This window comes from Polypterus senegalus, chromosome 7, assembly GCF_016835505.1.
Source record: "Polypterus senegalus isolate Bchr_013 chromosome 7, ASM1683550v1, whole genome shotgun sequence".
NCBI lineage: Eukaryota > Metazoa > Chordata > Cladistia > Polypteriformes > Polypteridae > Polypterus > Polypterus senegalus.
In genome coordinates, this window is record NC_053160.1 from 65,201,475 (window position 1) to 65,225,440 (window position 23,966).

The 23,966-nt window shown below is 37.8% G+C and overlaps 1 protein-coding gene across 2 annotated transcripts in view; it reads left to right on the top strand.

The window, feature by feature from the left end:
• slc38a9 (solute carrier family 38 member 9) overlaps positions 1–23,705 on the top strand; it is a 65,907-nt gene extending 42,202 nt beyond the window's left edge. For both annotated transcript variants that reach the window (XM_039758764.1, XM_039758765.1), the window contains exons 8-16: positions 2,534–2,704; positions 5,262–5,321; positions 10,946–11,149; positions 15,971–16,078; positions 16,186–16,292; positions 16,596–16,709; positions 19,375–19,523; positions 20,173–20,262; positions 22,395–23,705. In XM_039758764.1, the coding sequence (XP_039614698.1) occupies positions 2,534–2,704; positions 5,262–5,321; positions 10,946–11,149; positions 15,971–16,078; positions 16,186–16,292; positions 16,596–16,709; positions 19,375–19,523; positions 20,173–20,262; positions 22,395–22,560 (1,169 nt within the window). In that variant the 3' untranslated portion in view covers positions 22,561–23,705. The remainder of the gene's footprint in view (positions 1–2,533; positions 2,705–5,261; positions 5,322–10,945; positions 11,150–15,970; positions 16,079–16,185; positions 16,293–16,595; positions 16,710–19,374; positions 19,524–20,172; positions 20,263–22,394) is intronic.
• Positions 23,706–23,966: the final 261 nt, after the last annotated feature.

Sequence of the window (23,966 nt, forward strand, 5' to 3'; positions counted from 1 at the left end):
TATTTTGAATGCAAGTTAAAATTTTCGCTGTTCACCATTCATCATGATATCAACACCAGCGGTGTCAAAAACACATCTCGTGAGACTTAAAAAGTCTCGTTGTTAGAAGATCTCGCTCACTGTACGGATACAGGAATAAAGTCTAAGAAACACGAGAGACTTCAAACGATCGACAAAGAAATGTGCGTCTGTCTTTTGAAAATTGTGCTGAAAAACGATCTCAACGTTCACATTATTTAAATTTAAGATTTATCCTTTGATTCCTTTATTAATAAAATGTCTTTCAAACTTGTAAAATTAACTGTTTTTATTGGCGATTGTCCATAGATTGTGTCGTCACGACTTTATTTATGGGCAGTCCCTCAGGTGCGCCGCGAAAGAAAATGTTTGGACTTAGTGTGCCGCAATTCGAAAAAGGTTGCCTTTCACTGATCTAACCATTAACATTCCAGATTGTTTATACAAGTTAAGATAAAAACATGCTTCATTATTTTGTTTTGTTTTTAAATGTAGACGACATTTAACCAGTTCTTTTTCATTACAATGAAAGAGAAGACCCAAGGAGTTTGTACTTGGCTTTATGCTAGGTGTTCAGTTTAATATGTAACAATTTTTTCATATTGTTCCTTTTTATTAATAATTCAGTGTGTTAATCTTTATTTCCCGACTACTGTTGAAATTTTTGGTATAACAGTGCATTGCAAATAAAGAATATCTAAGGTAAATTTCATCCTACGGTCATAACCCCTCTCCCAGTATGCAATCAGAAAATAATTTTGAGGAAAAATATACAGTGGCCTACAAAAGTTTGGGCACCCTTGCTTAAAATGTCTGTTACTGTGAATAGTTAAGTGAGCAAAAACGCAAAGTTATAAAGGTGACACATTTATTTAATATTTTAAGCAAGATTGCATTTTTATTTCCATCATTCATAGGCACAAAATATCAAAAAAATGAAAAGGGCCTGAAGCAGACGTTTGGGCACCCAACATGGTCAGTACTTAGTAACTAGTAACACACCCTTTGGCAAGTTTCACAGCTTGTAAACACTTTTTGTAGCCAGTTAAGAGTCTTTCAGTTCTTACTTGGGGTCTTTTCACCCATTTGTCCTTGCAAAAAGGCCTCCGATTCTGCAAGAGTCTTGGGCTGTGTTGCATGCACTGATCTTTTTAGATCAATCCACAGATTTTTCAATGATGTTTAGGTTGGAGGACTGTGAGGGCCATGGCAAAACTGTCAGCTTGCAGCTCTTGAGGTATTCCACTGTAGATTCTGAGGTGCGTTTTGGATCTTTATCTTGTTGTAAGACCCATCCTCTTTTTAACTTCAACTTTGTTTATTTTACAGATGGTGTGATTTTTGCTCCCAGAAATTGCTGGTATTTATTTGAATACATTCGTCCCCTAACCAATGACATTTTCCCAGTGCCACTGGCTGCAACACAAACCCAAAGCATGATTGATCCACCGCCATGCTTAACAGTTGAAGAGATGTTCTTTCTCTGAAATTCAACATCCTTTTTTGTCGTAACATACCTTTGCTCATTGTGGCCAAAAAGTTTTATTTTGACCTTATCAGTCCACAGGACTTGCTTCCAAAATGCATCAGGCTTGTTTGGATGTTCATTTGCAAATTTCAGGCACTTAATTCTGTGCCGGAAATGTGACCTTCATTGTAGACTGAGCAGACAAAAACATTTGTTCAGGTGTCACTGTGCAGTAGAACAGTGCACCACCACTTCAGTTTATTAAATCTTCCTGAAGGGTTTTTGCAGCCAAAATGTTTTTTTTTATTTGCCTTTTTAGCAATCCAAAGAGTAGTTCTTTCAGGAAGTTTTCTTGATCCTCCAGACCTTAACTTGACCTCCACTGTTGCTGTTAGCTGCCATTTCTTAATAACATTACAAACTGAGTAAACTTCTATCTGAAAATGCTTTGCTATCTTCTTGTAGCCTTCTGCTGTTTTGTAAGGATCAGTTATTTTATTCTTTGGAGTGCTAGGCAGCTGCTAAGCGAAGCCCATGGCTGCTGATTGATGGGACAAAGTTTGAGGAGTCAGAGAATTTATACAGCTTCAGAATTTGCGTCACTTGTGGTTTGCCAACGATGACTGTGAGCAAACCATAGCCCTAACAAGCTAATTAAGGTCTGAGACCTTGGAAAATGTTGAGACCTCAGATATCATGGGGTGCCCAAACTTTTGCATGATGTTCCTTTCCTTTTTTCACTGTACAAAACAAAAACAATACACTAATCTTGCATTAAATGCTGAAAAGAAATGTCATCTTTAACTTTATTCCTTTTGTTTATCAGTTCATAATGTGCTCAGTTAATTATTCATGATAACAGACATTTTAAGCAAGGGTGCTCATACTTTTGCATGCCACTATCCATTCAGTATTTGAACATTTTATTCACCAAGCTAATATGGCACATGGGCTTTTAAAATAGAATTTAACTTTCATTATCAGTATTGCCTAAATATTGTAATTATTACATAACTTTAAGCATGTCTTCTAACTTGTATGTTTCAGCTTTTATAGACACATCAAGTTGGGAGTTTCCTGATGTCTGCAAGTATTACTTTGGCTCTTTTGGAAAATGGTCCAGTCTCCTGTTTTCAATGGTTTCACTAATTGGTGCTATGATTGTGTACTGGGTGCTTATGTCCAACTTCTTATTTAATACAGGAAAATTCATTTACAGTAAGTCACTGTCATTTTTTGATACATGTTTTAAAGTTTTAACATACCAGTATATTTAATTGCATGTTTTTACTTTCAAGCAATAAGTTACAACAGCAAGGTCCAAGGTTCATCTCCATTGAAACTCAGTTCTCCCTGCTACCTCTGACAAATCATCCCACAGTGTGGTAGATTATTTACAGTGCATCCGGAAAGTATTCACAGCGCATTACTTTTTCCACATTTTTTTATTCCAAAATGAATTAAATTAATTTTTTTCCACAGAATTCTACACACAACACTCCATAATGACAACATGAAAAAAGTTTACTTGAGATTTTTGCAAATTTATTAAAATAAAAAAACTAAGAAAGCACATGTACTGTACATAAGTATTCACAGCCTTTGCCATGAAGCTCAAAATTGAGCTCAGGTGCATCCTGTTTCCCCTGATCATCCTTGAGATGTTTCTGCAGCTTAATTGGAGTCCACCTGTGGTAAATTCAGTTGATTGGACATGATTTGGAAAAGCACACACCTGTCTATATAAGGTCTGACAGTTGACAGTTCATGTCAGAGCACAAACCAAGCATGAAGTCAAAGGAATTGTCTGTAGACCTCCGAGACAGGATTGTCTTGAGGCACAAATCTGGGGAAGGTTACAGAAAAATGTCTGCTGCTTTAAAGGTCCCAATGAGCATAGTGGCCTCCATCATCCGTAAGTGGAAGAAGTTCAAAACCACCAGGACTCTTCCTAGAGCTGGCCGGCCATCTAAACTGAGCGACTGGGGGAGAAGGGCCTTAGTCAGGGAGGTGACCAAGAACCTGACGGTCACTCTGTCAGAACTCCAGAGGTCTTCTGTGGATAGAGGAGAACCTTCCAGAAGGACAACCATCTCTGCAGCAATCCACCAATCAGGCCTGTATGTAATGGTAGAGCAGCCAGACGGAAGCCAGTCCTTAGTAAAAGGCACATGGCAGCCCGCCTGGAGTTTGTCAAAAGGCACCTGAAGGACTCTCAGACCATGAGAAACAAAATTCTCTGGTATGATGAGATAAAGATTGAACTCTTTGGCGTGAATGCCAGACGTCACATTTGGAGGAAACCAGGCACCACTCATCACCAGGCCAATACCATCCCTACAGTGAAGCATGGTGGTGGCAGCATCATGCTATGGGGATGTTTTTCAGTGGCAGGAACTGGGAGATTAGTCAGGATAAAGGGAAAGATGACTGCAGCAATGTACAGAGACATCCTGGATGAAAACCTGCTCCAGAGCGCTCTTGACCTCAGACTGGGGCGACGGTTCATCTTTCAGCAGGACAACGACCCTGAGCACACAGCCAAGATATCAAAGGAGTGGCTTCAGGACAACTCTGTGAATGTCCTTGAGCGGCCCAGCCAGAGCCCAGACTTGAATCTGATTGAACATCTCTGGAGAGATCTTAAAATGGCTGTGCACCGACACTTCCCATCCAACCTGAGGGGTGCTGCAAAGAGGAATGGGCGAAACTGGCCAAGGATAGGTGTGCCAAGCTTGTGGCATCATATTCAAAAAGACTTGAGACTGTAATTACTGCCAAAGGTGCATCGACAAAGTATTGAGCAAAGGCTGTGAATACTTATGTACATGTTATTTCTCAGTTTTTTTATTTTTAAAAAATTTGCAAAAACCTCAAGTAAACCTTTTTCACGTTGTCATTATGGGGTGTTGTGTGTAGAAATCTGATGAAAAAAATGAATTTAATCCATTTTGGAATAAGGCTGTAACATAAAATGTTGAAAAAGTGATTTGCTGTGAATACTTTCCAGATGCACTGTGTGTAAATGCAAAATGAAATTGTATATCTAAAGTAAAGATTAATGGCTGCATTCTCCCATTTTGATCATTGCCTGATAATCAAAGGTTGGGTAAGGTTGATTGCTGACTGCCCTGCCTCTTCCTGGAGTTTCCAGTTGCATTTGTCATGTTTTCCAACAACAGCAGGAAGGATGAGAGAGAATGTTGTGAAGGTTAGATGTAGAATGGAGTTATCTCCTGAGATAGTGTGAAGAGGTAGAAGGGTATTTTGAGTTTTGTCAGAGGAAGCAGGAAGGATGTAATTTTGTCAAAGAGATGATGGTGCTCTAAAATGCATAGCCTAAAATGTTACTTTTTACATCAGTTAATTGTGACACACCTAGTCCATAGTAATGGCACATTAAAGAATATATGCACAACTCTGATTAAGTTTATATTTTTTGTTTTTACTGTACATGGAGTGCATTAATTTATCATTGTTCTATTTTAATTCATATATATACACTTGTGAAATGGAGACAATAACATAAATATATCAGACTTAATTGTATTGATTATAAAAGTGATTTCCAATTACAGTACCCTCTAGTACTTTTTATTACTTGAGCCCAGCAAATGAATAAGGCTGGAAGAGTTTACAGTCACATGCACATTATGAGCAAATCTTTGTAAAATAAATGGGCCTAATGTGTATTAAGTATTGAGAGTTCTTGATGTGTCCTTAAGTTTTATGGTTGATAATCCTGATGTATTGGCAACATTTTTTTCATCTACAGATTATGTTCATCATATTAATGTTACAGACCTTGATTTTGGTACTAATGGAACAGAGAGAGGTTTGTACCTTTTGCTTTTACTGTTGAGATAAATGTTTTTGAATGTAATGAACACAATTTTGAGATATTTATGTTTCAGAGAATGACACCATATTAGTTTTCTATTACCATGATGGAATTCCTCCATGTTTGTCTTGTAAAGGATATTTTTGAGACCAATGTCTATCTTTGCCAAAAATAAAGGTGGGTTTGGGGGGGAGTCAGTGCAGGCCTAGCCTCCTGTTACGTGTATTTTTTTAGATGTACACGAGCAAGGTGACAGAGAAGACAATAAACAGTACAGTGGATCTCCTTGTAACAGACAACAACACTACTAACAATGTGATGACTAGCTACTAGCCAACGTGAAATAGCTGTCAATTTCCAGATGTGGAAGTAGGATTGAAAAGTGATACTATTGTGAAATACATAAGAAGGGATAATGTTAGCAAGCTACATCTCTGACCTCTTGTGATTTTACAAAAGCAAGTGCTACTGTGTAAATGTGCTTAATAACCTGGTTATTCCTAAAAACCTAGTTTCTGATTGCCGTCCATCCATCCATCCATTCCTTATCTAACGCGCTATATCCTAACTACAGGGTCACGGGGATTGGGGTCTGCTGGACCCAATCCCAGCCAACACAGGGCACAAGGCAGGAAACAAACCCCTGGCAGGGCGCCAGCCCACCGCAGGGCACGCATACACACACATACACACACCCAGCACACACCAGGGACAATTTGGAATCGCCAATGCACCTAACCTGCATGTCTTTGGGCTGTGGCAAGAAACTGGAGTGCCCGGAGGAAACCCACGCAGACACGGGGAGAACATGCAAACTCCACGCAGGAACCCGGGTCTCCTAATTGCGAGGTAGCAGCACTACCACTGCGCCACCGTGCTGCCCTCAGATTGTCATGTATACCCTTATTGTGGTTAGAGTAACGGAAGTCTGAGAAATCAAATTACCACATTTAGATTTCGTGAGCAAATTGGTTATGTGGCCATGTAAACCCTTAACTTAGGTTACAGTTAACGATTTATAGTCTGTGCATATCTGTTGCACTCTGTTAGCCTGTGTGTGTCTGTGGCAGAGGTGCACGCATGGTCACTGGGTTCGCGTTCATCACAATGCTTAGCTTACTGTATAATTCTACAAATACACTTCTTGGCATCCCAAAGTTTCCTCTCCATTCATTGATGGTAAACTATTTCAAAACAATTCAGTTCCATCAGTCTTTGTTTTGCACACACATCCAGCAGCCACAGGTAGATAACAGTGGAAGCATCCACAAAGATACTCAGGTGATAACATTATCCTTTCTTGTGGTGAAAATAGTCTGTCTCCGCACTTGAGAAATTGCAAAATTTATGTTGATGTGCTGAATGTAAAGTGCTAAGCTTGGCAGCAAAATATTGGGAGCAGGATTGGGATAAGACTTTAAAAGTAACTTTAAAGTTTAAGTGACTGAAAATCGTGCATGTAAAATTATGTTTCTGCATGCCCAATTTCCAGCACTGTCTTGCTTGCCCATTTTCTCTGGCAACCCATAGAGTGCTGTCAGTGGGACACGCTGCATGAAGGTTTAACAGGTATGGCTAGTTTACTTGCAATCTCTGCCCTTTTTTCCCATTCTGTTGTGGTAAATAAAACACTACACACCAGACAGACAAGTTTCTCCTCTTTTTTGTGAAGTCCATGACACCCATGTTCCTTATTCCGTCTCTCCATTTGAAGCACTCTAGAGGACCATTCATTGGTTGTCAGCTGTCATGCACACAAATCCACCCCTATGATTGAACATAAAATTGTTGGATATTAATGGAGCAAGTCGTTGATTAGTTGGAGTGAGTAGCTGGGCATGTCCGATTATGCTGCTGACTGCTCCTAACTCATTACGATTATGTAAACGAAGGCTAAAACTGAAAATCACTGCAAAAGTTTTGTACTGTGACATAGTTACGACATAGTTAGATAGTTGGAATACCCATGTCAGGAAGTTACTTTTCCAGTTAATAACTAGATGAAGGACAAAGAAGGTGTTATGAGTGAAACCTGGCACAGAGGTAACAGTTTTTGACAATATGTCAAAAAATAAAGGGCTTCTTGGGCTAAAAAATAAAATTCCACTGGAAAACTGCTTGATTTGTGCTTTTGTGCAGTTTGCATCAAAAAGTTATTTTACAAAACTAATGTGCTTTTTTGACACAAGCCACAAAAATACCATGCGTCTCCCCTGGCTCCCTGAAGCCACTGCTGCAGTAGCAATATGTGTGATTGATCGAGTGTGTGAACAGAAGGTATGCATTTGTACATCCATTGCTATGTGATAGAAGACAATAATGACCACTCAAGACTGGATTGTCTCCAGTTCACAAGTCTCTCATGTGTGCACCTGTACAGGGCATGGCAACAAATGTAAAACTCAGCTGTCAGGGAAACTGAGGAGAATCCTGCTTTCATTCAGTAAAGATGAAGCCATCAGCCAGAATACAAACAAGAGTACTAAATGTTGTTAGATGTTAGATGAAGAATTAGGGAATGTCACAAAACAGTAGTCAGCCAGTCATCTTCCAACCCGCTATATCCTAACATAGGGTCACGTCGGTCTGCTGGAGCCAATCCCAGCCAGCACAGGGCGCAATGCAGGAACAAATCCCGGGCAGGGTGCCAGCCCACCACAGGACACGCGCACACACACACACACACACACACGCACGCACTAGGGACAATTTAGGATCGCCAGTGCACCTAACCTGCATGTCATTTGACTGTGGGAGGGAACCGGAGTACCCGGAGGAAACCTACGCAGACACGAGGGAGAACATGCAAACTCCACGCAGGGAGGACCCAGGAAGCGAACTTCCGTGCTGCCCCACAAAACAGCATCAACAGTTTAAATAGCGCTCTCATGAGTTGAGTGATATTCTCCTTTTAGAGAATGGCCTTAAGTAGAACCAAATGGTCAATATACTCCTAGATCACTGCACAATTATGAGTGGGGGAAAGGGCAGGAAAAGCATTTTATATTACTCAATGATTTGTTTTCCTTTGTACATAGTCAAACGTGAAATTGAAACATAATTTAATAAAAAATATGAAACAAGTGTGTGTTGGAAATCCTAGACCAAAGCTATATTAAACAGGAAATCTGTATTTTTCACATTAACAGGCTGTAGATAAAAATATTTTAATGAGTTTATTATAAAAACCTTTCTTGCAATTGTAACCTGCAGAGTTTTAATGAAAACTGAAAGTCACCATTTAAGTCAAAATATTTTTCCCCTTAATCCCTGTTTCCTATAATGGTGCAGGCCTTTTTTTATCAATATATATGTATTTTTTTTTTTGTTCTGATCTTTCCATGACTATCATGTTTACTCCAGAACATCGTAGCCCGTTCCTCTGCAAATAGCAGTATTAGTGATATGGCACAGGAGGTGCAATTCTGTATGAAGATTTTTCTTTCTTTCTTTCTTTTAGAAAAACTTGCATGAAGTTAGAAAAGTGTACTACATTAGGACAGAGAAATAGGAAAGTGATAGGAAGCTTTCCATCCATCAGTTTTAAAAGACAGAGGTATTTAGTTGGTCTGCAAATTTGGGAAAAGTTATACACAGCATTGTTGCCATCAGTCTGTTTCATTTGTGCTCCTCAGTTATTATTTGGAACTAGGCTGACCCGCCTTTTAAGGCGACCCACTTTTAAGTTGACCACTTCTTAAGGCAATTCAATATGTAGATAAATTTGATATTTTATACAAACTCATTAATTTGGTTATATTGCATTTGAGCGGTATTACTTTAATACTCGTAGTTTCTGTTATTTTTGTGATGAAATGTAAACTTTTTTTCTATATTGCGGTCGCCCTTTTGAACCCTCCCCGATATTTACTACGCGGTGAGGCATTTGTACTCCATCAACATTAATTATTTCCAGAGACATAATTTTGTCTATTTTTCCAGCGCATCGCGCACAAAAGCAAGGGTATGATGGGAGCACCAGAACTCTGCTCACATCATGTCGCTTCGTACCACAAGCTGCAAGTAGTAAGTCTGTGATCAGCGGAATACCGCTACGCTTTCCACTCACGGGACGGAAGGACAATCCTGACCGCTTTTATATAGTAAGAAAGAAGAAGAAGATATTGCACAGTCTGGAGTAGAAAATCATCTTTTACCTGGAAAAACGAAACTACAAATCCCATCGTGCATTGCAAAATGGACGGGGCGCGTGTGAAACTCCGCGCTGAAACTACAAATCCCATCGTGCATTGCAAAATGGACAGGGCGTGTGTGAAACTCCGCGCCTGCGTAGCACTCACGGGACGGAAGGACAATCCCGACCGCTTTTATATAGAAGGATTATAATATGGCATTAAAAATTATTCAAGTACAGTGGTACCTTGAGATACGAGTGCCCCAACGTATGAGTTTTTTGAGATACGAGCTGTTACTAGGTTGAGTTTTTGTCTTGAGTTACGAGCCAAAATTCAAAATACGAGCCATCAAAGAGCTTGTCGCTGCACATTCAGAAGAACTGACGACAAAGGAGTTGATAGAAATACAAATGCAGCAACATACGAAGGTTCTGCAGGAGATCGGTATTGCGGAGGAGGTTATCTCTTAAAGTGAGATAAAGGAAGTGTTTGCAATGTGGGAAAAAGCTTTGAACTTTAAAGAAAAGAAACACCCTGAAAAAGTTACAACTGATCGTGCAGCGGCACTATTTAATGACATTTGCCTAACTCATTTCAGAAACATTCTAAAGGGGAGGACTAAACGAAGCTCCTTGGACAGGTTTCTATTGAAACACCCTGCGAATGAAAGTGACGAAAGAGTGGCAAAAAAAAAAACAACTAGTGAAGAAGAAAATGAAGTTAAGCAAAAGTGAAGTGAAAGAAAAAAAACATTACAATACGCGAATCGGCTTCGCCAACATTTATTTCTTTAGATTCTCTTTTATGTATTAGGTTTTATTTTGTTTGTATACAATATTTGTTCATTATAGATACATTTTGCTTATGTTGAAAACATTTAACAAAAAATTGGGGTGGTTTTTTGGGGGCTGGCGCAAATTAATCTCATTTCAATTAATTTAAATGGGGGAAAATGATTTGAGATACGAACATTTTGACTTACGAGCTCGGTCATGGAAAGAATTAAACTCGTATCTCAAGGTACCACTGTATATATTTAAATCTCTGCCATATTTCAACCCTCCACTGTGTGCATTTGAGAGGTGTTCATGCTTTCATTAAGGTTGCAGTTTTTTTAAAGTACTTATTTCTAAGAGAGTTAGCACACTCCACTGAATACATCTGCCAAATCCAAACCTTAGGAGAAAGTGCCAAGATAAAATAAAACATTGTACAGAGAAATGCCAAGGATATTTTAGCAAATATAAACCAATAACATAATGAAGCTGATAGACACTTTGTACATCAGAAAACCAAAATCTGTGCTGTTCTGCAAAATTCCTGACATTATACTATGAGTTAGCCGTTACTGCTAAAATGGTAAATTGAGACATTGTAAAGCAAGACAACAATAACAAGGATTTAATGAATACACTTGAAGAAAACAAATATCGAATAGCATTATTTCTTTTATTATACATATCTGTTCTTTCTTTTTTTCAGTGATTTGCCCATCTTATGATTCTGATCACTTTCAAAATGCTACTCTTGGACTATATTATACCAAAGATACAAATGAAAGTAGCTTTTTGACATTTGAAAAGTGGTGGAGCAAGACGGACACTGTGCCTTTCTTCCTGGTTATTCTGATCCTGCCTCTCTTAAACTTCAAGTCAGCATCTTTTTTTGCAAGGTTCACATTTCTAGGTAATTTTCTTATCTATATTTGCAGTTTGTTCATTTCTAGGCTTGGTGTTTTATTTATTTATTTATTTATTACATTCCTACATGACTGGTTACATTAGTGCACAAATGAAAATATTGTTTTCAGTTACTTACAGTGACTGCTTAACAGCTCAGAGTTCTGGGTTCACTCCCTGGCTCTGTCACTGTTTCTAACAGAACTGCATGTTTCAGAAGGGTTTGATTACTTTAGCAAAGCAGGGATTACAAAGAAACATGCTGAGATAAAATGTGGCTTGTGGAGGGCAGTAATTCATGTCAAATGACATACTATAGAGCAGGGGTCCTCAATCACTGTCCTGGAGGGCAGCAGTGGCTGCAGGTTTTTGCTCCAACCCAATGGCTTAATAAAAAGCATTTATCAAGTACAGTGCATCCGGAAAGTATTCACAGCGCATCACTTTTCCACATTTTGTTATGTTACAGTCTTATTCCAAAATTGATTAAATTCATTTATTTCCTCAGAATTCTACACACAACACCCCATAATGACAACGTGAAAAAAGTTTATTTGAGGTTTTTGCAAATTTATTAAAAATAAAAAAAACTGAGAAAGCACATAAGTATTCACAGCCTTTGCCATGACGCTCAAAATTGAGCTCAGGTGCATCATGTTTCCCCTGATCATCCTTGAGATGTTTCTGCAGCTTAATTGGAGTCCACCTGTGGTAAATTCAGTTGATTGGACATGATTTGGAAAGGCACACACCTGTCTATATAAGGTCCCACAGTTGACAGTTCATGTCAGAGCACAAACCAAGCATGAAGTCAAAGGAATTGTCTGTAGACCTCCGAGACAGGATTGTGTCGAGGCACAAATCTGGGGAAAGTTACAGAAAATGTCTGCTGCTTTGAAGGTCCCAATGAGCATAGTGGCCTCCATCATCCGTAAGTGGAAGAAGTTCGAAACCACCAGGACTCTTCCTAGAGCTGGCCGGCCATCTAAACTGAGCAATCGGGAGAGAAGGGCCTTAGTCAGGGAGGTGACCCAGAACCCGATGGTCACTCTGTCAGAGCTCCAGAGGTCCTCTGTGGAGAGAGGAGAACCTTCCAGAAGGACAACCATCTCTGCAGCAATCCACCAATCACGCCTATATGGTAGAGTGGCCAGACGGAAGCCGCTCCTTAGTAAAAAGGCACATGGCAGTCTGTCTGGAGTTTGTCAAAAGGCACCTGAAGGACTCTCAGACAATGAGAAACAAAATTCTCTGGTCAGATGAGACAAAGATTGAACTCTTTGGTGTGGATGCCAGGCGTCACGTTTGGAGGAAACCAGGCACCGCTCATCACCAGGCCAATACCATCCCTACAGTGAAGCATGGTGGTGGCAGCATCATGCTGTGGGGATGTTTTTCATAGGCAGGAACTGGGAGACTAGTCAGGATAAAGGGAAAGATGACTGCAGCAATGTACAGAGACATCCTGGATGAAAACCTGCTCCAGAGCGCTCTTGACCTCAGACTGGGCTGATGGTTCATCTTTCAGCAGAACAACGACCCTGAGCACACAGCCAAGATATCAAAGGAGTGGCTTCAGGACAACTCTGTGAATGTCCTTGAGTGGCCCAGCCAGAGCCCAGACTTGAATCCGATTGAACATCTCTGGAGAGATCTTAAAATGGCTGTGCACCGACGCTTCCCATCCAACCTGATGGAGCTTGAGAGGTGCTGCAAGGAGGAATGGGCGAAACTGGTCAAGGATAGGTGTGCCAAGCTTGTGGCATCATATTCAAAAAGACTTGAGGCTGTAATTGCCGCCAAAGGTGCATCGACAAAGTATTGAGCAAAGGCCGTGAATACTTATGTACGTGTTATTTCTCAGTTTTTTTTTAGTTTTAATAAATTTGCAAAAACCTCAAGTAAACTTTTTTCACGTTGTCATTATGGGGTGTTGTGTGTAGAATTCTGCGGAAAAAAATGAATTTAATCCATTTTGGAATAAGGCTGTAACATAAAATGTGGAAAAAGTGATGCGCTGTGAATACTTTCCGGATGCACTGTAACACCTCTTCTTCACTTTAGTTGTCTCGCTCATTAAGATTTTGAACCCTTATTGCTTATTTTAGTCTTAAACAGCTGTATTCTTAGTTTTTAATTGCTCCTAATTAGCGATAACATGCAAATGACAAAAGAAACCAGCATTTCTCCATTTAGCTTGTTACCATTTACACCTCTGTGTATTTATCATGCCCTGTTGGGTTTAATTAAATACTTGGAAGGAAAGTGAAGAGAAAAAAGTGAAGGACTGAGAATTACTCGTCCATTTTAGCCTTCAGATCATTTGGATGATATCCTTAGAAAGGGAAGCAACTACAGAATCATCTGAAGCTTTCCAAAATGGCATTTAATAATGTCTTAATATGAAAGTATTTCCAACTTTAGATGCATATACTGTACATCTGTTCATTATGAAATAACACAAGTAGTAAGGGAAATTCTTGACTTGTGTTGGCAGTCAGGCATTTAAGACTACAGTCCCTGACAAAAGTCTTGTCACTTGTGTACAAATTGACCTGAAGTGCCACTAAAATATATTTCTAATCTAGATTTTGTTACAAGAAATGGGTCATTTCAATCCCATCAGCTTTTGTAATAATGATTCAGTGCAAAACGAAACTGACAAAAAGTATTCTAATATTCACAGCTTGGTAAAGCCCATTGAGTCAATTTTTGGCAAGACATAAGTGTTGTCGCCTTGTCATATGAGCTTCACCTGTGACTAATAATGCATCAATTAGGTCTCAGGTGTGTATAAAAGGAACCCCAGTACACTAGACCTTCACATCAACTTCAACTAGACCTCTGCAAACATGCCTAAGATTCACAGATTCACAGTGTTGATTATCAAGAGGCTGAAGACCAAATCCACTGCTGATGTGGCAAACGCCTTCAATGTGTCTCAGTGTCAAGTTCAGAGGATAAAAAAAAGATTTGAAGAGACTGGAGACGTTTTTGACAAGCCCAGGTCAGGAAGACCCCGTAAGACAACTGCTCGAGAGGACCGTTTGTTGGCTCGAAAATCCAAGGCCAGCCCATTTTCCACTGCAGCAGAGCTCCATGGGATCTGGTCACCTGAAGTCCCTGTGTCAACCAGAACAGTTTGTTGGATTCTGTCTCGAAATGGCCTCCATGGTCGAATCAGTGCCCATAAGCCAGCACTAAACAAAAGACAATTGAAAAACCGTGTGGCATTTGCCAAGGCCCACAGCCTGCTAAAAGGATGGACGCTGGAAAAGTGGCAGAAGGTGGATTTTTTAGATGAATCTTCTGTTGAATTACACCACAGTCACCGCAAATATTGCAGGAGACCTACTGGAACCCACATGGAGCCGAGATTTACCCAGAAAACAGTGAAGTTTGGTGGAGGAAAAATCATGGTCTGGGGTTACATCCAGTATGGGGGTATGCGAGGGATCTGCAGGGTGGAAGGCAACATCAATAGTCTAAAATACCAAGAAATCTTGGCTACCTCTTATATTCCCAACCATAAAAATGGCCAAATTCTGCAGCAGAATGGTGCTCCATCGCATACTTCCATTTCCACATCAAAGTTCCTTAAAGCGAAGAAGATCAAGATGCTCCAGGATTGGCCAGCCCAGTCACCAGACATGAACATCATTGAGCACTTGTGGGGTAGGATGAAGGAGGAAACATGGAAGACGAAACCAAAGAATATTGATGAACTCTGGGAGGCATGCAAGACTGTTTTCTTTGCTATTCTTGATTACTTCATCAATAAATTGTATGAATCCTTGCCAAACCGCATGGATGCTGTCCTTCAAGCTCATGGAAGTCATACAAGATATTAAATTTGGATCTCACAGCACCACTACTTAATTTGCTGACATATTTTTGGATTTACAGTAAAGTTGTTCATTTTCTGTATAGGCGACAAAACTTTTGTCTTGCCCAAATTTGTCCTTTCTGTCTTGATTAAATGATAAATCTTTTTATAGTGAAACTAATTTATTTCAGTGCATTAAACATCATTTGGGAGGGCTTTAGCCTTTCATATGAGCTATTTCTAACACCAGTTGATTCATTAAAAGTCAGGTTAATAGCAGGAGTTTCTACATAGAGAAGCGACAAGACTTTTGTCAGGGACTGTACATATTAATATTTTTAGTCCAGATCTGCTGATCTTTTTATTTACACTAACTTCTGTCAAATAACTGAGCATTCTGTTTTATTTTGTAAGTACATTCCAAGATAATAATTACACATACTGAATTAAGTCAAAGTTCTATTTCTAACCTTATTTCATTAGTTAATATTCTAAAAGTAAGTTGTTTTAAAGTCCACAGTTCAAACTGATTATTTTAAAAAGGCTAACACTGAAGCCACTCTAATTATTGATATAAAAAAATCAGTTAAAGGGGGGAAAAAGTAAAGGAGATTATACAGGCCTCGGCAAAAACAGTTTTGCACTTCCCTGCATTGTAACTGTACACCCGTCGAGGCAGAAACAAAGCGCTGGCCATCCTTAGACTCTCTTATCATTCAGGATACTTGATATTCATGTGCAGGAAGTCTGGATATAACCTCAGGCCAGAACGTCTTCTTACACATTGGACACACTTTAATAAGAGCCTTTTTTTAGCAGTAGTCCAAATATTATTTTCACTGCATATATGCAAATTATTGAGATAGTTTTAGTCATTGGAAAAAAAAATGTTTACCAACCATTCTAAGAGCATTTTAATGAAAGTTTGGTTTGATATAAATGTTCTGCTAAATCAGCAGCTTTCAGTTCCGCTTTATTTCTTGTTTGCTTTGCCTTCTCTAGGTACAGTTTCTGTGGTGTATTTGATTATACTGGTAACACTAAAGGCGGCCCATCTAGGATTTCATCTGGATTTTCATTGGCTTCACTCAAACCGTTTCTTTGTTGCTGGTAAGATGAATTCATTGGTTTTTATAATTTCAAATTCTGAATGCACTTCTTAAGTGTCTACATATGTACTTGATATACTCATAAGAAATCTTGCCTTCTTTTGGAAGAATTCAGAATGGAGTTCCCACAGCTTACTGGAGTGCTCACACTTGCTTTCTTTATTCACAACTGTGTCATCACATTACTCAAGAACAACAAGAACCAGGAAAACAATGTGAGTAGGCTGATTCTTGCAACTGTTGACACAGTAACACACCACTAATGTACTTTTATGCTGAGCTATTTAGCTTTTTTTTTTCTTTTACTAATTTTAAGCATACTATTGTTTCATCATGTAATCTTTGACATTTACATGTTGATTATAAATAAATTATGAACATGTTTCTTTGTCATATAGTAGTTGTGAAAAAAGTACAATGGGTATGTAACCTATAGATCTTGTTTGTTTTGTAAACCTTTTGTTTAATAGAATGTCAGTTTGCTAAAGCCCTGCCATGAATTATTTATTTGTTAATAGGTGCGGGACCTTTCAGTGGCATACTTACTGGTGGGGCTTACCTATTTATACGTTGGAGTCTTAATATTTTGTGCATTTCCTTCTCCACCACTTTATAAAGACTGCATTGAACCGGTAAGAAAAAGCTAAGCTTGTTCTTTCTATAGTTTTATTCTGCAAATTAGTTTGATTATTTCCTCTTAATATTAAATGCTAACTGGACAGAGGACAGAAATGAAACTTCTTGTTTATTATTTCTATACTGCATTGTAAAGTTTGCTAAGGTTACAGAAGAAGGTATTAGTTTCACATTTGGTTCACAGATGTACTGTACATGATGTAAAAAATCAAAATGTCTTTCTGTATTTTAGAGCAAGAATCTTAACAGAGATCTACACGTACAAACAATACAATATCTACTTAATATTGTTTGAGATAAGTACAAGGATAATGAACTGTTATTATTATTAATATTATTATTATTATAGTAGTGTGTGTCAGTTTTTTTTTAAATCTTATTTTAACAGGTGTTAGTTTTTCACACCACTGTAAATGTAATAAATATTTGCCCCCTTCCTGATTTTTTATTCTTTTGCATGTTTGTCACACAAAATGTTTCTGATCATCAAACACATTTAACCATTAGTGAAATATAACACAAGTAAACACAAAATGCAGTTTTTAAATGATGGTTTTTATTATTTAGGGAGAAAAAAAATCCAAAACTACATGGCCCTGTGTGAAAAAGTAATTGCCCCCTGAACCTAATAAGTGGTTGGGCCACCCTTAGCAGCAATAACTGCAATCAAGCGTTTGCGAGAACTTGCAATGAGTCTTTTACAGTGCTCTGGAGGAATTTTGGCCCACTCATCTTTGCAGAATTGTTGTAATTCAGCTTTATTTGAGGGTTTTCTAGCATGAACCGCCTTTTTAAGGTCATGCCATTGCATCTCAATTGGATTCAGGTCAGGACTTTGACTAGGCCACTCCAAAGTCTTCATTTTGTATTTCTTCAGCCATTCAGAGGTGGATTTGCTGGTGTGTTTTGGGTCATTGTCCTGTTGCAGCACCCAAGATCGCTTCAGCTTGAGTTGACGAACAGATGGCGGACATTCTCCTTCAGGATTTTTTGCTAGACAGTAGAATTCATGGTTCCATCTATCACAGCAAGCCTTCCAGGTCCTGAAGCAGCAAAACAACCCCAGACCATCACACTACCACCACCATATTTTACTGTTGGTATGATGTTCTTTTCTGAAATGCTGTGTTCCTTTTACGCCAGATGTAGCGGGACATTTGCCTTCCAAAAAGTTCAACTTTTGTCTCATCAGTCCACAAGGTATTTTCCCAAAAGTCTTGGCAATCATTGAGATGTTTCTTAGCAAAATTGAGATGAGCCCTAATGTTCTTTTTGCTTAACAGTGGTTTGCGTCTTGGAAATCTGCCATGCAGGCCGTTTTTGCCCAGTCTCTTTCTATGGTGGAGTCGTGAACACTGACCTTAATTGAGGCAAGTGAGGCCTGCAGTTCTTTAGACGTTGTCCTGGGGTCTTTTGTGACCTCTCAGATGAGTCGTCTCTGCGCTCTTGGGGTAATTTTGGTCGGCCGGCCACTCCTGGGAAAGTTCACCACTGTTCCATGTTTTTGTCATTTGTGGATAATGGCTCTCACTGTGGTTCGCTGGAGTCCCAAAGCTTTAGAAATGGCTTTATAACCTTTACCAGACTGATAGATCTCAATTACTTCTGTTCTCATTTGTTCCTGAATCTCTTTGAATCTTGGCATGTTGTCTAACTTTTGAGGTGCTTTTGGTCTACTTCTCTGTGTCAGGCAGCTCCTATTTAAGTGATTTCTTGATTGAAACAGGTGTGGCAGTAATCAGGCCTGGGGGTGGCTACGGAAATTGAACTCAGGTGTGATACACCACAGTTCGGTTATTTTTTAACAAGGGGGCAATTACTTTTTCACACAGGGCCATGTAGGTTTGGATTTTTTCTCCTAAATAATAAAACCATCATTTAAAAACTGCATTTTGTGTTTACTTGTGTTATATTTGACTAATGGTTAAATGTGTTTGATGATCAGAAACATTTTGTGTGACAAACGTGCAAAAGAATAAGAAATCAGGAAGGGGGCAAATAGTTTTTCACACCACTGTATGTGGTTTTATGGGAACCCAAGGAGCAATCAGTGACACGATTGAGACCCTGGAACATACAGGGTGACCAGAAACCTGAGCACATGCCTAGTTAAAAGATACAAATGCTGCCTGGCAGTAGAATGACTCGGGATTAGCTTAATTAATACTTTAATGATTACAGTTCTGGCTTTTTCTAAGATGAATTTGTGAGAAACACGAGTTAAATTCAATTTATACAAAAGGCTCTGCTGTGAAAGTTATGTTGTGATTCTTCAGTTGTTGTGTTTTATGATAAAACAATGGCTCGATCAGATCTAGTCTTTGTTATTTTAAAACAAAAGTTATATAACTGATACATACAACTGAAAACTATTCGGCTCACTCGCATACCTGAATGGGAAGTCTGGGTATTTGTACTCCTCCTGAAGTCCATACTTCTGTACCAAAATATGGCATATATTGTAAGCTTTTTTTCTCCAAGGGGGTTATCCATTTTTTATTGGTTATTTTTTATGTTTAGTTAGTAACCACTTTATTTAATTTGGTTTTACTTGTTCAAAAATAGATTCCAAAACACGTTCATCAAAGTACTTACAATGCATTTTTTTCCATGTAACTTGCTTCATATATATATGTTTTTTTTTTTTCTTCTTCCCTAAAGAACTTTCTGGATAATTTTCCCAGCACTGATATCTTGGTATTTATAGCCAGAGGGTGCCTACTTTTCCAGATGACTACAGTTTACCCTTTACTAGGTTACCTTGTTCGGGTTCAACTCCTGGGACAGATATTTAAGAAACACTATCCCAGGTATGCATTATTTACTATGTGCTTCAGAATAATCCGTTTTTACTATTTAATTGCATTTGCTAAAATTTATAGAAACTTTGATTTCAAAGTTGTGAATTTCCCCTTGGGATTAATAAAGTATCTATCTATCTATAGTGCCTTTCATATCTCTATCTATCTATCTATCTATCTATCTATCTATCTATCTATCTATCTATCATATAGTGTCTTTCATATCTCTATCTATCTATCTATTTCAAATAATACTTTTTTTTTCAAGGAAAACTTCATTTGTAGAGACTATGGATATGGGATTCAGGATTGAGTTTCTGTGGATAGTATTCAGAAGAATATTTCTCATGATTTGACTTGTTGGGCAGCACCGTTATGCAGTAGTTCATCATTTCTGCATGTAGTGGGATGTCACGTGAAGGTTTTATAATTGCTGTATTTCCCAATTCTTGCAGTAATCCAAGTTTAAAATTACTTTCCTGGTTAGCGTTGAAAAAGTTGAAGAATTAAAGTTTTATTGTGTTTTTGATTATTTTATGCATATAATGTAGATCACAATTTGTACATCAGTATTTAAAGAAAAGAAAGATTAAGGCACTTTGTTGTGTCTCTGGTTTACTTTTGTGTGGCAAAGCTGACTGTTATGTTTGTTTTCCAGCTTTCTGCACGTCCTAACATTAAACATAATTGTTGTGGGAGCAGGAGTCCTTGTGGCAAAATTTTACCCAAACATTGGATCAATTATTAGGTAAGTCGAATATTAGAAAGTGCTGCAAAGTTTTAGGTCAGAATACTAGAGATGACAGCAGGTTACTAAGATTTGAAGATTTGTTTTCTTCTTCAAAATATTTTACGGTTCATTAATTTAGAGTTAATCGTTTCAGTAAGGGTAAAAATCAATTTTTTTTATGAGCTTTCAAATAAATATGTGAACTTACTAAAATATTATAATAAATGGAGAAATAAAAGTTTAAATCCACTCTGTGATCAAGTAAACTTTTTAAAAATCAATATTTTATGTGCAGTTTATAGTACAAGTTTAAAGTAACAATGCAAGAAAAAGTTTTTAATCCTTTGAAATTAATTAATCGTAAAAATTCATAATACAACACAAATAACTGTACATCCTGTTAATACTGAATACATCATTTAAATGTTCTCTGCCTGTGAACCTCCTTCAGCAGGAATGACCTTCAACAAAACACCATTTCTCTTTACAAAATTGTTTCAGTTCATTTATTTATGGGATTCTTGGAGGGACAGCTCAGCTCTCCTTACATCTTGCCACTTTGTTTTGGATAAAACCTTTCTTCTTATTCAAGCCATTCTGTTGTTGATTTCCTTCTGTGTTTTGGGCCATTGTCTTGTTGCATCAACAGACTTCTGTTAATCCTCAGGTGACAAACCGCTACCCTGACATTTTGCTCTAATCATTTCTTAATTCACAATGGTATCAATTGATCCTGTAGGATAGCAACCTGTCCATGCCATGAGGCAAACTGTGATCTTCCCTCCATCATTGCTTTTATGGTTCGCATAAAACTTTGGTGTTGGTGTCCAGCAGTTTTCCCCCTCTAAATAAAATGTTGCATATTTCTGCTAGAGAATTCAATTTTTTGCGTCATCTGTCCACAAAATATTATCCCCGAGGTTTTATGGAACATCAAGGTGGTTTGCAAACTAGAGATGCAGCACCAGAGCTTCTTCTAATTGTATTCTGTCATGAACAGAGACTTTCTGTAGGCCGTTTAATATTATCTTAGTGTTTCTTTTCATCTTCTTCAGCATTGTATGCTGGACTCCTGAGCTGACCTTTGCAGCACTACTGCTCTTCCATTGGAAGATCATTTGTTTTACAATGGATTCACACTAGAATCCCCGAAGCCTACAAAAATATTCGTAATGCCGGGCCACCTTAAATTCCCTTGCACCTCCTCATTGGCGTCTTTGTTTTGTAAATGTGCAATTCCATCAGCCTGCTATCCCATGTAAATGTAGGATGGCAAGAAATGTTGAACGCAACTAAAACAACTTTTTTCATTTTACGGTAATAATGACAATGTTGACATGAAGTGTATAATGTGTGAAGACTAAAGTCCAAATATCAAGTAAACACTTTCATTAAAATTATAACAAAACAAGTGCGCCTTTATTCAAGAATATAACCAGAGAAAAAGAAATTATTCAATGTACATGTTGCTGTCAATGTGTAAAAACCAAAGCCCAAATATCAAGCGACACAAAGTAGACATGTCTGCTTGACTGGTACAGAGGTAAGAACTGCAGTCTCATAATCAAGAAGTTGCAGGTTCGATGCTGGGCCCTCCCCGCATTTATCGTTTTGAGTACTGAGTTGCTATTATTATTAATATTATATAATAAAAACATACATTTGATTTCAGTCTGTAACACCCGGTGTAAATGTTTGCTTTTTTTTTTTTTTATATTCATTTTTATTCTCTTGGTCACGTTCACAGGGTACAACGAACTTGCCTCTCCTTCTCCGAGTTGATGGCGTTTATCTCCGTTCTTTTCACAAGAGCAGCGATGACCACAGTTGGTGTTTTGGATGATGTCTGCTCAGAACTATTTGTTGCAATGTTATTTTTGATCCTTTAAAAGGGATCTACGGACCTCTAACAGAGCGTGAAAATATACAAATTTCTATTACAATCGAGAATATTTAGACTTTACATCACACATTTTAATCTTTAAAATATTTGATTTAACTATTCTTGTTTATTATATACTTCTACCTCATGAAATAAATCATTACATTTCTCATGAAAATCCCAAATGAGGGAGGCTTGCGCTAATTCAGACTTTTCATGCTTCTTACAATGTTCCGCATCATGTCATTTCTCCTTTTCTCCTTCACAGATACTCGGGAGCAACTTGTGGGTTGGCGTATGTTTTTGTTTTTCCCTCCGTCATCCATATTATCGCCCTCCGTCGGAATGGACAATTGACATGGCCTTCAGCAGTGTTTCATTCTTTTCTTATTATTTTAGGTATTGCAAACTTTTTTGGACAATTTCTCACATGAAGGATTCTTTCCCATATTTTTCCAGTATGAAATGAATACACTAGCACAAATTGAAAAAACAAATTCTATTATTAAGATGTCTGTCTTCTCTTCTGTATGTGGTTCTTTTTAATAATATAAAAAAGTGCCGACACAAAACAGCATTTTGTATGTTACGATATTTGTTGTTTGCACATTTTTATAAGTTTAAGTTTCAAATCATACATTCAAATACACATTAGCACTACTTATGCCCAGTGTGATAAAGAATTGAATTGTTGTCTTTGCAGCTGAGCAAAGATAAGTGATACCAGAACAGGGTACAGGGTTGAATTTCACACTGTCCTTGGAGAAATGGACTGTCTGCTGTGTAAGTGGCGGTTTTATAAAGCACACATCAAGAAACTGGTTTAGTCAAAATATATTACCATGCACCTTGAACACCAGGAATTCCTATTCTAAAATAATGTGGCATAAATATGCAATTAAGAGTGGATAAAATGGACAGAAAATGTGAGCTATATAGCAGAAACTCAAAGATTAATTAGGGAGAGAAGAACTGAGTTTTTCCTTAAGAAATGTATTTTTGGGGTATTTGGTAATCTAGGAGGCAGACCAGTGAGACTTGTAGTACCCAATGTGTGTGGTTTAAAATCGGCCTTGTTTATGTGAGCAACTGGCACCTGAGGACCTGAATACATCTTTGTTTTATAGCAGCAATAACTTTTACAAATGTTTACAAAACTAAAAAGGGAATTTGAAAGTAGGCTCCTGAACGCATGCACAAACATTAAGGCAGTAACAAGGCACACCATAAAAGTTGAATGTGTGTTTGTAATTCCCTTAGTGTGTAGTGCTTTAGTTATTGGACCGGACGCACACAATCACTTAAGGTATTTTTAGAGTGTGTGCAGTATGTATAAACTTACTTAATACTGTAAATTTAATATTTTATTATAAAGGTTGATGTTATAATGTTGAACTGTAAAGATTAATTTTTCTAATGCATCTAGAATGGATAAAATATTTGCTTTTTGTATTGGCTGCATTTCCTGTCAAGTCAGATTTAATTCAGTCTCACAGTGATGAACAATAAGCATTACAGTATATGCCACAAAAATATTTTGCATTTATATTTCTCTGCTGAATAAAATGTTTATCTAAAATATTTGTCTTAATTATTTTATTATTTATTGCCAAATATATGAACCTGTTTGGGTGCATCATTAGAAAAGACTATAAAAAAAATTTTGAACATTTCATGCATATGATTCTGCCCTCGGAACTTTAAACCCCAGAAGATTAAAGAATATTATTTGGTACAGTAATGGCAACATTATATCAGTTTAATAAAAGAAATAAGACTTGTCACTTAAACATGTGTACAACATCTTGTTTTTTCCAAAAATGTCTCGTTTTCACTTATT